The 15970-nt window shown below is 38.4% G+C and overlaps 1 protein-coding gene across 1 annotated transcript in view; it reads left to right on the top strand.

The window, feature by feature from the left end:
• CHCHD3 (coiled-coil-helix-coiled-coil-helix domain containing 3) overlaps nt 1–15970 on the top strand; it is a 311474-nt gene that overhangs the window by 196905 nt on the left and 98599 nt on the right. The window contains exon 5 of the mRNA XM_081244862.1: nt 8739–8822. Within this exon, the coding sequence (XP_081100988.1) occupies nt 8739–8822 (84 nt within the window). The remainder of the gene's footprint in view (nt 1–8738; nt 8823–15970) is intronic.

Raw genomic sequence — 15970 nt, 5'->3', positions numbered from 1 at the left:
CAAGCCCTGAGGCACCCTCCCTATAGTTGAAGCTACAGGCCTTGTTCTCATCACCTTGAATATTCTCATAACTTGTTCACACAGCAGGTGTCGGAGTATCTTTATAATATGTTAGCTAACCCTTATATCTTTTCCATAGTTTTCATTTTACTGATAGAACATCTAACATTTATCATGCTAGTTTACGAACCATTTTCGCTAATAAAATCTTATTTCCAACAGTCACTGTGCTAACTAGCAAAACATCGTTGTTGATCAAGACATGGATGAGTGAAGTCCTATTTGTAGCAACCGCTACTTTTTGAGCTTCCAAATTTGAATTTTCGATAAGAATACTTGCTGATTGCTTCTGGATTGTGCAGTCTTGACTAATATGCTGGTAGCACCTATTTCAGAGCTTAATCTAAGTGATGTGTACGCATACTATTACACTGAGTATGCTGTAGTTCTTTGAAGTAAATCTCGCATCCTGTGACAGATTTGTTTCCCAGAAGCTGTCTACTTACCTCTCCTACAAACTCTTCCCCTCAATGCACTTAATTTCATTTTGGCTACCCTGTCCTGAGTGTTTCCTTTGTGGAAGAGAGAGGAGTAAATCTCTTTTCTTATCTTCGAGAGTCTAAAGTTGAGGACAGGAACAGTGGGTAAGTAAACATGTATAATACAAGACAAAGTCAAAAACAGATACGCCAAGAGATACGTGGAAAAGTTTTATTAGGTGTAATAGTGTGAGAAGCAGCAGGGTATGACATGGCAAAAACCACATGAAGGAAGAACATTCAAAAGGAGTTTTGGAACTTGGGTAGGGGTCTGGACTGGGTCAGTGCATGGTCACCTGGTGATGTAGCAGTGCTAAAATGGGCATCCAGGTCTCCTGACTCCCCACCAAGTGGATTTCCGAGTACGTCATAGTGCTAGTAAGTTCTGAATTATACTGGAAAACTGGAGAAGTAAATATATGGTTTAAGAATGTTTTTTCCTCTCTAAAGCTATAGAAGAAAGCTTGTAAAATTGTTTCTGATTTCATCTAGCACTTGGTTTTGCTGCTTTGTCAAGTAGCACAATGTGCACAAATGTTATGAGAGAACTACTGGAAAAATTTAAAGCAAAGTACCACTAGGTCGCTTTCTGTTCTAATTTATGTACCTGACAACCTCCTCACTTCATTGTTGGTTTACTTTTTCTAAAAGGAACATACATACATACATACATACATACATACATACATACATTCATTCATTCATTCATTCATTCATTCATTTATTTATGGCTGCGTCGTTGCTGCTTGCGGGCTTTCTCTAGTTGTGGCAAGCGGGAGCTACTCTTTGTTGTGGTGCATGGGTTTCTCATTGTTTGGCTTCTTTTGTTGTGGAGCATGGGCTCTAGGTGTGCGGGCTTTAGTAGTTGTGGCATACAGGCTCAGTAGTTGTGGCTTGTGGGCTCTAGAGCACACGCTCAGTAGTTGCGGCGCATGGGCTTAGTTGCTCTGCAGCATGTGGGATATTCCCAGACCAGGGATCGAAGCCATGTCCCCTGCCTTGGTTGGCACACTGTGCCAACAGGGAAGTCCTACTTTTTAAATTTGAAAAACCACCTGTCTTTGCCTTTGCTCTCTTTTCAAGAGAATAGGCAGATATGCCCCCAAATGGCAGGAGACATATTCAATAGGCTGTTTCCAGTAAGTTATCAGTATGAAAAAGCTGAGATGTGGACCAGGGTCTTGAAGCTCTTTTTGGGAAGACAAAATAAGCCGAAACAAATGGATTTGATCAAATTCTGGGGGTTTGAATGTGACTTTCAGACTTTGGATCAAGAAGTCTTTTGGAAGAATGGTCTTTATCTTTCATCTTTTGGCCTGTATTCAACTTCCATCAGGTCTTACTGTGTTAGTGGACATAATATTTCAGGCTGGGGTTTGCTCATAGCTTGTGCTTAATGCCTCTAAGTAGTCATTGAAAATTATGCTAAAGTTGATAATAGGATGGGCATCGTTCAGGTTCACATAGATGAGTTACCCTTTTGAAGGTCACCTTCTGGTGTGGTTTGGAAAACAGTGCTTTGAGTATAAGTCTTTGTTTATTGATGCCACTTGATAAAGGCTCAGTGAACCCTATGTAATTTCTCATTTGTAACAAAAGTCTAGTATTCAGCTAATTGAATACATGGCCACTTTAGTTATTTTGTTACCGCTAATTGATATTCACAGTGATCATGTCTATTCCTTCTAAATGTAGTATTACCTTATAAGTTTATGGTTCAACCCCTTTGGATATTTCCATTCTTTCTCTCTGTTACATGTCAGTGTATAGTTTCATTTTCGTTTGTATTGTGGTTTATATGTAGTTCTGACACAGAATAAAGCTCTTTTCCCTGCTCTTATTTGCCTGTTTGAGTTGATAGATATATAGGTTGATTTTTGCCTACCACAGATTATCCATATGATTGTGAAAGATTAAATCTTCCCCAGTTCATTATATGTGTGTTTTAGATTTGTTATAAGATTTAGAACTATAGGAAGTGTAGTTATAGGGATTTCCTATTTAGATTGATTTAGAGTTGTTACCTTTTCTCAATCCTAGTAATTTCTGGCTTCATAACATCATCCCATGGAAAATTGAGCTGATACCTGCTTTTTATTCTACCTCGAGCTATTAAAATTGAACACTGGCACTTCAAGAAACTTTGTCATCTAAAATGTACAAGCTTTCCTGTAGCACAGAATCTTCCCTTACATGCCTTGTACTTGATGTGCGAAGTAACAGTACTGCCTCTGAGCTAGGGGGTTATGATGTCACTGTGTTCCCAGTGCTGTGCACCCTGTGCCATATCTCAGTCCCCAGGAGCAGCTAGGCATAAGAGGGCTGAGTTAACATGCCAAAAAGTTGTTGCTCTGAAGACTTCTCTAGGAACATACATGGAAAGGTACATGGAAAGCTACCTTTATTGTCATAGACGTAATCCCACTTTTTCCTTCCTTTGGCCTTATTATATCCTTTGTTGTAAACACCTTCAGGTCTCCTCTGAAAAGAGGCAAGTCTTTAAGGAAATAAATACGTGTTGTGTACTTCATTTTGAATCTGGCTACCAACACTGAGTGAAAACATCAAAATGTTATGTGTTGGGTTTCTTAAAACTTGATTTCCTTATTTTCCTTCTCTTATATATGGGATGCTCTTGTTTTCCGTAATGATCCACTTAGGCATTTTCTGTCATGTTTTCAAGCCCAATCACGTTATCCCAAATCTAACAGGATCTGAAAACTAATGAGTACACATTGCCTCTCTAGGAGGAATAGCAAACAGGAGGCGGGTGGAAACTTTTTATAACCATTTTTTCCCCTAAGAAACGATTCTGCTATAACAGTGAATAATGTTTTAATCCTCTTTGTTTTCATTTGTTCGTGTACAGTGATTACATGTCTGTTAGAGTTATACATAGAAGTTTTATTCCTTGCAGTTGGTTTACCGCTTTTTCTTAAGTTGCGTGTGACTCTCCATCCTCGGCAGCTATTAGCTTAGTCAGTGTATCCCAGGCTTATGTAACTTTCAGGATTCATTTGTGTGACTTTCCCTCCCAGCCTCACATTAACTGTTTCAAAGCAGTGTGCCACTGAGGTGGTGTGGCCATCTTTCTTGCTCTGTTATTGTCCCCTGTAGATCTCATTCTATTGATTCTGTTGACAGTCTAGGGAGAGATTTGTGTTGTTAGCCCGTGGTTGGGTGTTTTCAGGGCTTTGGAGGTAGTTCCTCTTCAGTATGCATATCTGACCTTTTGGCATGTTGCTTTAAAAAAAATTCCAAGGATTTATGTCTTAGAAAAGTGAATATGGATATTTCTGCATATCCTTTATTTAGGTTGTAATCAGCCTCTCAAAATTAAATTTGGTGGTTGGTGTAGTCCATATTAGGCTGAAGCAGTATACTTGTGGTATTGAATTCTTAGTGTTTTCTAAATAGCTGTAATAGAATATCTGTTACATTTTCTTTGTTTAAAAAAAGAAATCTCACTGTGCAACTATATGTGAACAAAAGCAACATTATTTAGTGAAAATGTTTTAAGAACCATGGTGGGTAACGTCATGCATTTAATGGGGGAGAGAATCAAGTGCTAACACATTAAGCATTTAGTAAGTAAAATAATTTCCATGCTATAAATAACTGTTCAAGTTGTTAAATTTTTTTGGTTGTTAATATAATCGCTGAATCACTCACTCTTACAGCTTTTGTCATGTTATGTTTCCATCTGATAGTCAAGGATAAATGTATGTGATATGTTTAAAAAATATTTTTTTGATTAAAGAAGTATAACTTTGTTATAGAAATTTTGGAAAATAGAGAATGGTCTAAGTAAGAAAACTATCCCACTATGCGTATCGTATCCACTGTTAACATCTTAGCATACGTTACACTTTTTCTATGTCTACATAACTGGATGCTCAACTTGCCCTGTCCTTCCCTTCTGTCCCCTACCCCTGTTTATTAACCAAAATTAGGAACTCAGTGTACATGGCAATTTGTGACCATTCTCCCCCCGTTTAATATTTTGAGTTAAAAAATCAATTATTCTATTAAAACATTATTTTTTAATGGCTCTCAATGTTTAATCATTATGGCTAGACTGAAATCTTTATAATAAATATCCTGTTGTTGGACCATATCTTATTTACACAGACCTCTGTTGTTCCCACTTTTTTGTTGCTTTAAATAACGTTGGCTGCATTTTCTTAGATATGTTTGTGTGCTTTCTTAATATTTCTTAGGATTAAATGCCTAGAAGTGAAATTGGCTAACTGATAAGCAAATTAACAGTAGTAGAGATATACACACACACATCCATATATTTATATAGTTTTTATAAATTTTAATATGCCTTATTTGGATCAACTTAAAATTTTTATACAGTTAAATTCATTCTTTGTGATATACAGTTGTTTGAGTTTTGACAAATGCATGCACTTATCTAACCACCACCATAATCAAGAAGCAGAATCGTTCCCTCACCTCAAAAAATCACCTCCTTTGTCTTTTGACTACAAAGTGTGTTTATTTTTGATATGGAAAATATAAAGAAAAATAATTGGAAACTATCCATAAGCTTACCACCCTGCTATAACTTCTGTTGAATATCGTTCTGGTCTTTTTTTTCTTCTTCCCTACAAGAAAAGAGATCATACTGTCCTTTCTGTTTATAGTCTTTTTCTTTTTCTTACTTAGTATATTTTGAGTATATTTTAATTTAACTGTTAGATTGTTTTTTTTGTTTGTTCTTTCGTCTTTGTTTTTGGCTGCGTTGGGTCTTTGTTGCTGCGTGCAGGCTTTCTCTAGTTGCGGAAAGCGGCGGCTACACTTGGTTGAGGTGCTCAGCCTTCTCATTTCGGTGGCTTCTCTTGTTGTGGAGCACGGGCTCTAGGTGCGTGGGCTTCAGTAGTTGATGCACACGAGCCCTAGAGCACACGGGCTCAGTAGTTTTGGCACATGGGCTTATTTGCTCCGCGGCACGTGGGATCTTCCCGGACCAGGGATCAAACCCGTGTCCCCTGCTTTGGCAGGTGGATTCTTAACCACTGTGCCACCAGGGAAGTCCCTAAATTGGTTTTTGTTTTTGTTTCTTTGCAATTCTAAATAATCTTACCATGAATATCTTTGCATGTTGCCATAATTACTTAAGTCCTAAAAGTGGTGTGTTTAGATCTCAGTGCATATGTACAGTTTTCAAACTTATTTACATTTTGTCAAATGGATTTTTAAAATACTTGTGCTAGTTTACATTCTGACAGACAGTGTCTTGAAGAGCATGTTTTTCCTGTATCCTGGGCAATATTATTTTTATATTTTTAAATTTGATAGATGAACTATGGAATTTTGTTATTTTAATTTTCATTTTTTGATTTCTTGGGGTTGGGTTTTTTTTAATGTGTTTGTTATTTACCATTTTGTGTGAATTGCCAACCTGTGTCATTTGCATGTTTTTCTCTTGGCTCTTTTGGGGAGCAGGGTGGGGTGGAGGGCTTATTTTTTAAGTGCTCTGTATGTTAGTAACACTAATTTCACAGTTAGAGGTTGGTATTTCTTTGTCATTTGCTTATTCATTTTATTTAACGTTTTTTATTTAATGGAAGTTCTCATAAATCCATTCTTTTGCATTTCCTTTATATTTTGGAGGTATATGTTGAATTTAGAAAGATCTTTTCTCTTTAGATCATACAGTCATGCATATTTTCTTCACATGTAACTTTATCAAAAATTCTTTCTCCATTTACTTTTTCTTTTATATTCCTGACAGACTAGTGAGGTTTTTACTGTGCTGTATCAGGGAGTCATAGATTATGTACTTGCATATACATGTATTTTTATCTAATCTCAATATTTTGTTTTTTAATTATTCCAAGCAGCATGAACTTTTCATTGAAATCTTCTATTCACACTGTAATAACACAGTCACATTTAAATGTGTGCCAAGTTTAAGCATGTCCTCTTATTTTTTTCCCCATTGCTGTCTTTGGTGTGCGTTTTAGATACTATCAGATTTCTTGGTTGACATTAGGGGGAAAAAAGTACTTACATTGTTAAATAACTGTTTCTTTGTTTTTAACATGCTGCAGGATATTGAAGTCAAAGTAAGTAGCCAAACAATGACCTACAACAAACGAACCAATGGGTTCACCTAAATTAAGCATATAGTGACAGTCACCCTTACACCGGTTGAGCCAGGTGACCCTTGATCATGTTGCAAAGAAAATTTGGCACAAGAATGGGAATGCCAAAATATATACTTCTGTTATTTTAAAATTACTGGTCAGGCATGTATTCAACATTCATTGAACAAAAAATATGTTAAAAACTTTTCTAACATGGGGTATTGTAGGGAGTTCTGTTCTTTCCGAGATAAAGGTCACTTAAACATAATAAAAATAGAAACAGTTTAAGAAATGCATTTTTTCATTCTCTTTTCCCGCCAGTTTTATTGAGATATAATTGACATACAGCACTGTATAAGGTTAAGGTGTACAGCATAATGATTTGACTTACATCATCATGAAATCATGACCACAATAAATTTAGTGAACATCCATCATCTCATATAGATACAACATTAAAGAAATAGAAAAAAAATGCTTTTCCTTGTGCACTTATAGGATTTACCCTCTTACGAACTTTCATTTATATGGTAGAGCAGTATTAATTATCTTATCATGTTGGACATTACATTCCTAATATTAATTTATCTTACAACTGGAAATCTGTACCTCTTTACTACCTTCATCTAATTCCCCCTCCCCCTCCCTTCATCTCTGGTAGTCACAAATATGATCTCTTTTTCTATGAGTCTTTTTGTTCGTTTGTTTTTGAAGTATAATTGACATACAACACTGTGTTAGTTCCTGGTGCACACCATAGTGATTCGATATTTCTGTACATTACAAAATGATCACCATGATAAGTCTAGTTGCCATCTGTCACCATACAAAGATATTACCTAATTATAGACTACATTCCCCACACTGTACATTTCACATTTGTGAATCATTTATTTTGTAACTGGAAGTTTGCCTCTTAATCTCCCTCACCTATTTCTCTCCTCGCCTCTGACAGTCTGTTTCTTCTCTGTATCTATGACTCTGTTTCTGTTTGGCTGTTTGTTCATTGTTTTGTTTTGTAGATTCCACATATAAGTGAAATCATACAATATTTCTCTTTCTCTGTGTGCCTTATTTTACTTAGCATAATACCCTCTAGGTCCATCCATGTTGTTCCAAATGGCACAATTTCAAAGAAATGCATTTTTAAATTTAGCTTGAAAAACATTCAAAAGTAAGCATCTTTATCATTATTTTTTTAAGAATAAATATTTTTTTACTTGATTTTTAATTTTGTAAAAAGAAGATCTTATAAATTAGAAGTGGGATAACTAATAGTTTTTAAATTACATTTATTATTTTATTATTAATTATTTAAAATTATTCAAATAAACAAATACAGTAGTTTTTGCTCTTTTCGCCAAAGACAGCTACTTCATTAAAAAGGAGGTAGGGCTTCCCTGGTGGCGCAGGGCTTCCTTGGTGGCGCAGTGGTTGAGAGTCCGCCTGCCGATGCAGGGGACACGGGTTCGTGTCCCGGTCCGGGGAGATCCCACATGCCACGGAGCGGCTGGGCCCGTGAGCCATGGCCGCTGAGCCTGCACGTCTGGAGCCTGTGCTCCGCAACGGGAGAGGCCACAACAGTGAGAGGCCCGCGTACCACAAAAAAAAAAGAAGGTAGACCAATATATATGTGTTTATATGCTGGTTTCACTGGGTAGTTTAAGGGTTCTCAAATGTTAAGGTTGATGTACAGAATCTTATATAGGCGTTTTCTTGTGGTTATCATTCCAGAAAGATGGTTAATAACCACGTGTCTTATACCTGGAATAAAATCGAAGTTTTATTGTGCAAAATATTAATCCTTGAAATTACTCTTCAAAAGAGAAGTTAAATAAAACTGTCTGTGCTGTATTCTGACATTATCAAAAACATTTGGACAAAGTAGGACACAGCTGTTACAGTTAACAAGTGTAGTGCAGACTCATTCTTTACATTTAGATGCAGCAGTCCTCATCTTATTAATGTTTTTTCTATGGCAGAGACCTAAGAGATTGCAAAAACCTTCATCTTTGAATACTTATTTCTAATGCAATTTATACTTCTGCTTTGCTGTTACTGCTTTTTCTTCATATAGTATATTCTTCATTTCTTTTTTTAGGCTAAGCAGCTGGAAGAGAAAGATCGGGTGATAAAGAAGCAGGATGCATTCTACAAAGAGCAGCTGGCTAGACTGGAGGAGAGGGTATGACTCTTTCTTGTCAGTGATTCTCTTCTTTTACCACATTTGCGGTGTTCCCATATATATATTTAAAAATCAGTACATTAGCACTGTAACTGCTTTTTCTCGTTAAAAAGTGGCCAGGAAATGAAGACGCCAAGCATGCAGATCGTTCTCGAAGATAATGTCATTTTTACTTTGGTAATTTCGCGTATTGTTGTGTTGTTTGTTCATTGATGCGTTTTACTACTAAGGAACTCCTTCCAAATATTTTTCCCTGTATGTTTAGAAACTGCATTGTCTCCAGGTCAAACAGTAGAGTGCTACTGTTGGCTTTCCCAAACATTGACTAAGCCTGAGCACGTTCTTAGAAATGGTAGTGTTTTAAAGGATAAATTGTCTTTGTGAAAGCAGTTTCACTGCACTTGTGGCCAAGAAATGAATGTCTTCTTCAAAACTGGTGGACAGGAGCTAAATAGTAGGACTCAGGAGAAGAGTTAGGATGAGGAGTGGAGGAAGTACCTCTGATTTACCTGACCCTAGAATTTGACAGAGATGCAAAGAAGGAAATTAAGGCTGAAACAAAAGGAAGCCGTGGGTTTAAGGATGGGAACTTGAGGACCCAATCAGTGCCCCTGTTCAATGAAGTATATTTGTTGTCTAGGATAAGTTCATACATAGACCATGAGGTTACAAAGCTAGCTTTCTCTTTGCTTTGATTGAGACCCCCAAAGTTGATTGATTTAGAATAGGTTGTTTCATAAGAAACTAGGTAAACTAAGAAATAAACTATCAAGCCCCATTCAGTACAAATATTTGTATGTTGATCATCTTCATTTGTCTCTGTATATCACTGAACTGAGTGCTTCTTGAGTGTAGGGACCATTTTCTCACTGATTCAGCAGATATCTACCTAATAGATGCCAGACCCTGGTAGTGCCAGAGATATGCTAATGAAGAAAGTGAACTAAACTTCTGCCCTCGTGGAGCTTAAATTCAATTAAAACCTCGTCAACATGTTGAATGGCAGATTGTGATAATGTGACAAACAGTAAAGCGGGGGGAAAAGGAGTCCCAGGACCTAGGAGTGTAGGTGTGGGGTTGGGTGGAGAGGGAGGGCCTGTCTCATGGGATGGTATCTGGGAAGAGGTCTGCAGCAGTGGGAAGCAGGCCAGCACCAAGAGGGCTTTTGAGTGGAAGAGTATTCTGGCTGCTGTCTTGGGCAAGAACTGAAGCAAGAGGGACTTAGAGGTAATAGTGGTAACTCAGAAAAGGGGTGGTGATGGCTTGGGCCAGGGTGCTAGCAGTGGAGGCATGAGATGTGGTTGGATGTTTCACAGGCAGAGCTGACCAGATTTGCTGATGGTTTTGAACATGAGTGAAAGAAAGAACTCAGAGATATTCTAGGTCTATGGCTTTTACAGCTAGAAGGATGGATTTTCCAAGGCCAAGGCTATTAACATATGGATCTGGATGTGGGTTGTGGAGGAAATCAGTTCGATTTTGGATATGGTAAGTTTGGGATGCTACTTAAGACATTCAAGTAGAGTTGTTAAATAAGCCTAAAGTGGAAATGCTTAGCACAGAAGTCAGCACATTTTTCTGTAAAGGGCCAGATAGTAAATATTGCAGGCTTTGCAGGCCATGTATGGTTTCTGTTGCAACTCCTCGATTCTGCCATTGTAATGTGAAAGCAGCCATAGCCAATATGTCAGTGAACAAGTGTGACTGTTCTAATATATGGACACTGAAGTTAGAATTTCATGTAATTTTCAAATGTCATGAAATACTCTTCTTCTGATTTTTTCCCCCCAGCCATTTAAAAACGTAACACCTTTTCTAGGGCTGTACTAAAACAGGTGGCGGGCTGGATTCGCCCCATGAGTTGTGGTTTGCAGAAACCTGGTTTAGTGCACAGGTTCTGACATCAGGTGGCTTGGATTCAAACCCCTGAACCGACATTTACCTGCTGCATATCATGGAGCATCTAACGTAAACTTCCAGTTTCCTCAGCTATAAAATGATGGTATAATAGTACTTACCTCATTAATTTGTTCAATGAGATAATTCTCACAAATCACCTATAATAGTGTCCGGGACAGGGTAACCAGTCCATCAGTGGTAGTTCTTCTTTTACTTCTGTCCATCCAGAGCACTGTCCCTGATAGAATGAGTGAATGTTAGCTGAATAAAATGATTGAGTGAAAGCTTTTGAGGTGATTAACCAGGACCTGCTTTTTCCCCGCTCAGTGATAGTTTTCTTTGCTTTCAAGTATTCCTATGCTAGATACCTTTTGAAGTCCTCATCGATTACTGTTAGGTATAAGAAAAGGCACTGATAAATATTTACCCATTTCTCATAAATCCACCAATTTGATAGAGATACTCAGTGATGGGAATGAGACACTGAGAGGATTTGCTCCCGGCCGATTCAAGGGGTCGGCTTAACAGTTAACTGTTGTTTCTGGTCTCAGGTTAGAACAAGGCGGGGAAGGTCAGGTGGACATGGTGTGCTGATACCAAATCATCGTCACAAACATCTCCTTATAACACACAAACACCCATCTTTTCTTTTTTGAAGATGAGGCTGGGAAGAAGTTATTTAGGAATTTTAACTGAAAGCTGAGAAGCTGAGTGAACTTAGAAGAATGCCGCGGTGGAATAATCACACTATTATTGGTTAATACTTAATAACTCCATATTCAAGAACATGTGGTGGAAAGAATGCTGGACTAGGAGCCAGAAGGCATGGCTTTTTCATCTGGTTATTTGACAATTCACCTAATCTCTCGTGGTCTCTGGTTCTTCATCTATAAAGTGGGGATAATACTCTGTTCCTTACTCACCTTTGTGAGTTATTGGAGGGACCAGATAAAATGATACATTTAAAAGCCCCTTGAAAACTGGGAAGAGCTTAGCAAATATAAGCTGTTGCCATTAAAGAATATTTCCTTCCCATTGTGTGCAAGATACTAAAAATCATAAAATTACTTTAGTGTTATTCAGCTTCCTGGTGTCTTCTGCCCATTTTATAATACCTTGTTTATGTTTATTACTGCCATTCCTAAAGTCCCTAAGGTGAATTTTGTCCAATTGGATTTCATCTAGGAATATTTGAGAGACATTTAGGTGTCCAGAGACGAAGCATTTTCTAGGCTTAATGCGAAAGATTGTCAAGAGGGTTTTTCTTGTGATGACAGTGAAAAGTACAACGTCTAACCATTTCTGTTAGAAATTCTACACACTTTGTGTTAAAAGATGTAAAATGCCCAATCCAATAGTGGATAATGTAAGAAAAAAAATGATTGTGGTATTATAACTTGCAGAATCATTACCTTACAATGAAATACCAGGTTCCTGTTTAAAATTCAAGTTTAAAAGTGGATATAAGTACATATCTTTCTCTGTTTTAACCAAGTGAACTTAAGAAACCATACACTGAATACTAGGTGGTATATCAATGGAGAGGAGGGGACACTGAGTCTTTTACAGAGTCATTACAGGGATGATTTCTAAGACCACCATACCATCTGCCCATCAGCTAGATTAGCAAATACAGTAATTGTATACATAATCACTTTTTTATGACTCAGTCTTATTACTCAACTATTCATTTTCAGTGACTTGATGCAAATTTCGTGATGCACCTACAGCATGATACCCCTAAGAGTTATTTTAATATCTCATTGTGCTTCTTTTACTTTGAAGTGAGAAATTCATGGTCATTTGAGAATTATGAACCCGCCTATTGAGCTTTTTTTTTTTTTTTTTTTTTTTTTTGCGGTACGCGGGCCTCTCACTGCTGTGGCCTCTCCCATTGTGGAGCACAGGCTCTGGACACGCAGGCTCAGCGGCCACGGCTCACGGGCCCAGCCGCTCCGCAGCATGTGGGATCTTCCCGGACCGGGGCACGAACCCGTGTCCCCTGCATCGGCAGGTGGACTCTCAACCACTGTGCCACCAGGGAAGCCCCTATTGAGCAGTTGAAGCACATTCAGTCCTATAATACAGCTTGGTGTGCCTCTTGGTTCTATTTCAATAAACTCCTTATCAGTTAGACATTCCCTTGTGTGAATGGAGCTTTCTCGTCCCAGGTATTTATATGGCTGGTTCACCAGGGGTCTGAGGTAACTTTCTCCTTTCACTAACTCGGGAGGAGTAATAAGTGTAATTTAATTGGACACCAATTTCACGCTTCTCAGAACCAGTATGCAAAAGCAACAACTCTTTACTGAGAAAGAAGGTCAAAGCCATTTAAAAGTTTTTTGAGTCCTTGTTTCATTGCAAATGTTGCCAGCTTCCTCAAACAACGCTGACGTGGACGTGAGATAAACTTTTGTATTTTAAGAACGTGGACTTCCCTGGTGGCGCAGTGGTTAAGAATCCGCCTGCCAATTCAGGGGACACGGGTTCAAGCCCTGGTCCGAGAAGATCCCACGTGCCGCGGAGCAACTAAGCCCATGAGCCACAACTACTGAGCCCGCGTGCCACAACTACTGAAGCCTGTGTGCCTAGAGCCCATGCTCCGCAACAAGAGAAGCCACCGCAATGAGAAGCCCACGCACCACAACGAAGAGTAGCCCCCGCTCACCACAACTAGAGAAAGCCTGCGTGCAGCAATGAAAACCCAACGCAGCCAAAAATAAATAAATAAATTTAAAGGGGGGAACAAAAGAACGTGAGAGGTGTTGCATGTAGGTATGCCCTAATTGAGAGAGGCTTGAGTATCAGTTCCTGGTGGTTGAGGTAAGAGGCTTGAGAGTATTAATTCCTGTTGGGAGATTTGATGAAAGAAAGCCCAGAGCAGCTTTCAAAGAAAAAGTTCTTAGATGTTTTTAAGAAGCCTTTGCCAGTCCCTCAGGGAATTCTCCATAATGCTTTGTGTACCTCCCTTAATGTGCCACATTTATGATAATTGTGATTAGTTATCTGTGTTTATTTTGTAAACTCCTTGAGGATAAAGGTCATTTTCTTATTTCTGTATTTTCCACAACTCACGTAGTAGGCGTGCAGTGAACGAATCCTACGTTTACTAAGCTTATGCCGTAAAGTTAGGTCCAGGCTATTAGTGTACGGTTCTTAAGTATTCACAAAATATTTAGTATCTTCATTAGTTATTTAAATTAATAATCTAAATCTATCCTGTGAGAAAATCAAGTTTAACTTTGAATATCTGGTTATTTATAGCATCCTCATCATCCTAGTAGCTAACGGTATCATTTTTTGAGTATTTATGTTGTGCTGGGCACTTTGCATGGATTATGTCATTTTATTATCATAAACAACCCTATGAGGCTGTCAACCCTGTTGTTTAGATGAAGGTCCTAAGGCTTCAAGTAACTTGCCCAAGATAAACAGACAAAATGTGATCTGGATTTGAGCCAGGTCCAACACCTGAGCTTTTAGCCATTGTCCAGTACCATCTTTAATGTTTGTCAGTTGTGCACTTAAGAAGTTAAATCCTGGGCTTCCGTGGTGGCGCGGTGGTTGGGAGTCCGCCTGTCGATGCCGTGGCCGCTGAGCCTGCATGTCCAGAGCCTGTGCTCCGCAATGGGAGAGGCCACAGCGGTGAGAGGCCCGCGTACCGCAAAAAAAAAAAAAGAAAAGAAAAAAAAAAAGAAATCCTGCTGATTGGTTTGTTAGTTCTTTGGGTAGTAAATTAACTCCTTCTGGCTTCTAATACAACTTTTTAGGTCCTGATGTTAAAAGTTGATCAGTGCTACCTCATAACCTGAAAATGTTAAGCATTCAAAGTGCCTGATTTTCTCCCCAGGATTTGGCACTTCCTGGGAAAATTGGACCTAAAGGGAATAAACAGGGTCTTACTACTTAGCGACTGCAGCATGATACCCCCAAGAGTTACTGTAATATCTAGTTGTGCTGCTTTTACTTTGAAGTAAGAAATTCATAGTCATTCAAGCAGTTTAGAAATGTCTTTGAGATTCATTCATTCATATGTTCGCAGTGTTACTACAGGATAGTCATCTCATTCCATCTCTAGAAAGAAAACAAACTTTCTGTAACTGTTTTATCAACTGTTTTGATGGTTATTTAATTGAAGCCTGGATTGCCTGCTCCCGAAACATCCATTGCCTGTATATTCTTCAGGAAAGTGTGTATTTTTCCCTCTGGAAGGAAATTGAGAGGCAGGACCAAGGCCATATTATAACAGGGCAGAATCCAGATTCTCCCAGGATCTTCTTGGATGAAGGACCCCTCACTCTCCAGGACATCTAGAGATATGAGTTCTTTGATGATTAGTGTGTCTTGCATGTCTGACTTCTCAATTATGAATCGAATTGATTTGCTCTACTGAATGCACTTTGCTCTTGGCGTTCATGAGAATGGTGGGGTTAGGCCCAGCATGAAGAGAGCTGTAAATGGCCTGGTGGCTTGAGGAGCTGAGGGAGACCAGAGAGCTTAGCTGGGTACTGTTACAGTGTTCACATCAACAGGGTAGTGGGGTATGTATTGCTTTCAGTTTACAGGCTCCTCTGGATTTCAGCAGCTATTTACATACACATTGCAGTCAACCGCATACAATTAAGGAGGAGAGGGAATTATACAAGCTGAGCAAAAGAGAGCAGGGCAAAGAGAATGGTGAAAAATAAATTGTCATTAAGAAGAAAAGTACTTGACTAGTTCATCACCTGTGGAGAGAGTTGCTAATTAAATTCTAAGGTCATGCTTACATCAAATGAGCAATTTTTAAAAGCCGTTTTACTTATAGTGGGTGGCATATCTTCTATTGCATCACAGGGTTGGGCTCATCTGTATGATTAATTGGCTTTTTTGATTGCTTGACGACTTCTTTGTCATTAGTACCTTCATTTCTGTGTTCCTCTTTGCAAAGCTTGGGGGAAAAATAATGCCAAGAATAATAATAAAGAGAAATGACAACAGAACAGATTATCGTCAGCCCAGTGTGTTCCATATGTGAAGAAATTGTTATGCATTTTTACTACCAGATGAAGTCTGTCACTGTAAAAATATTCCATTGAGCAGAGCTGGGTCAGCCATTTCAAGGGATTAATACAGGGTAGAATCACAGTTAGACCACTGACATCTGAGATCCTAAAACATAAACTATCTTTTTTGGGGTAGGGCGATAACTACTTAAACTCAATTTATGGGATAAAAAAACCCTTTGATGTTTTCCCCTTGAGATTCTT

Source organism: Mesoplodon bidens (genome assembly GCF_964165515.1).
Source record: "Mesoplodon bidens genome assembly, chromosome: 9".
Classification (NCBI taxonomy): domain Eukaryota; kingdom Metazoa; phylum Chordata; class Mammalia; order Artiodactyla; family Ziphiidae; genus Mesoplodon; species Mesoplodon bidens.
The sequence above is the reverse complement of the archived record's forward strand: the minus strand, read 5'-3'. Positions and strand labels throughout refer to the sequence as shown.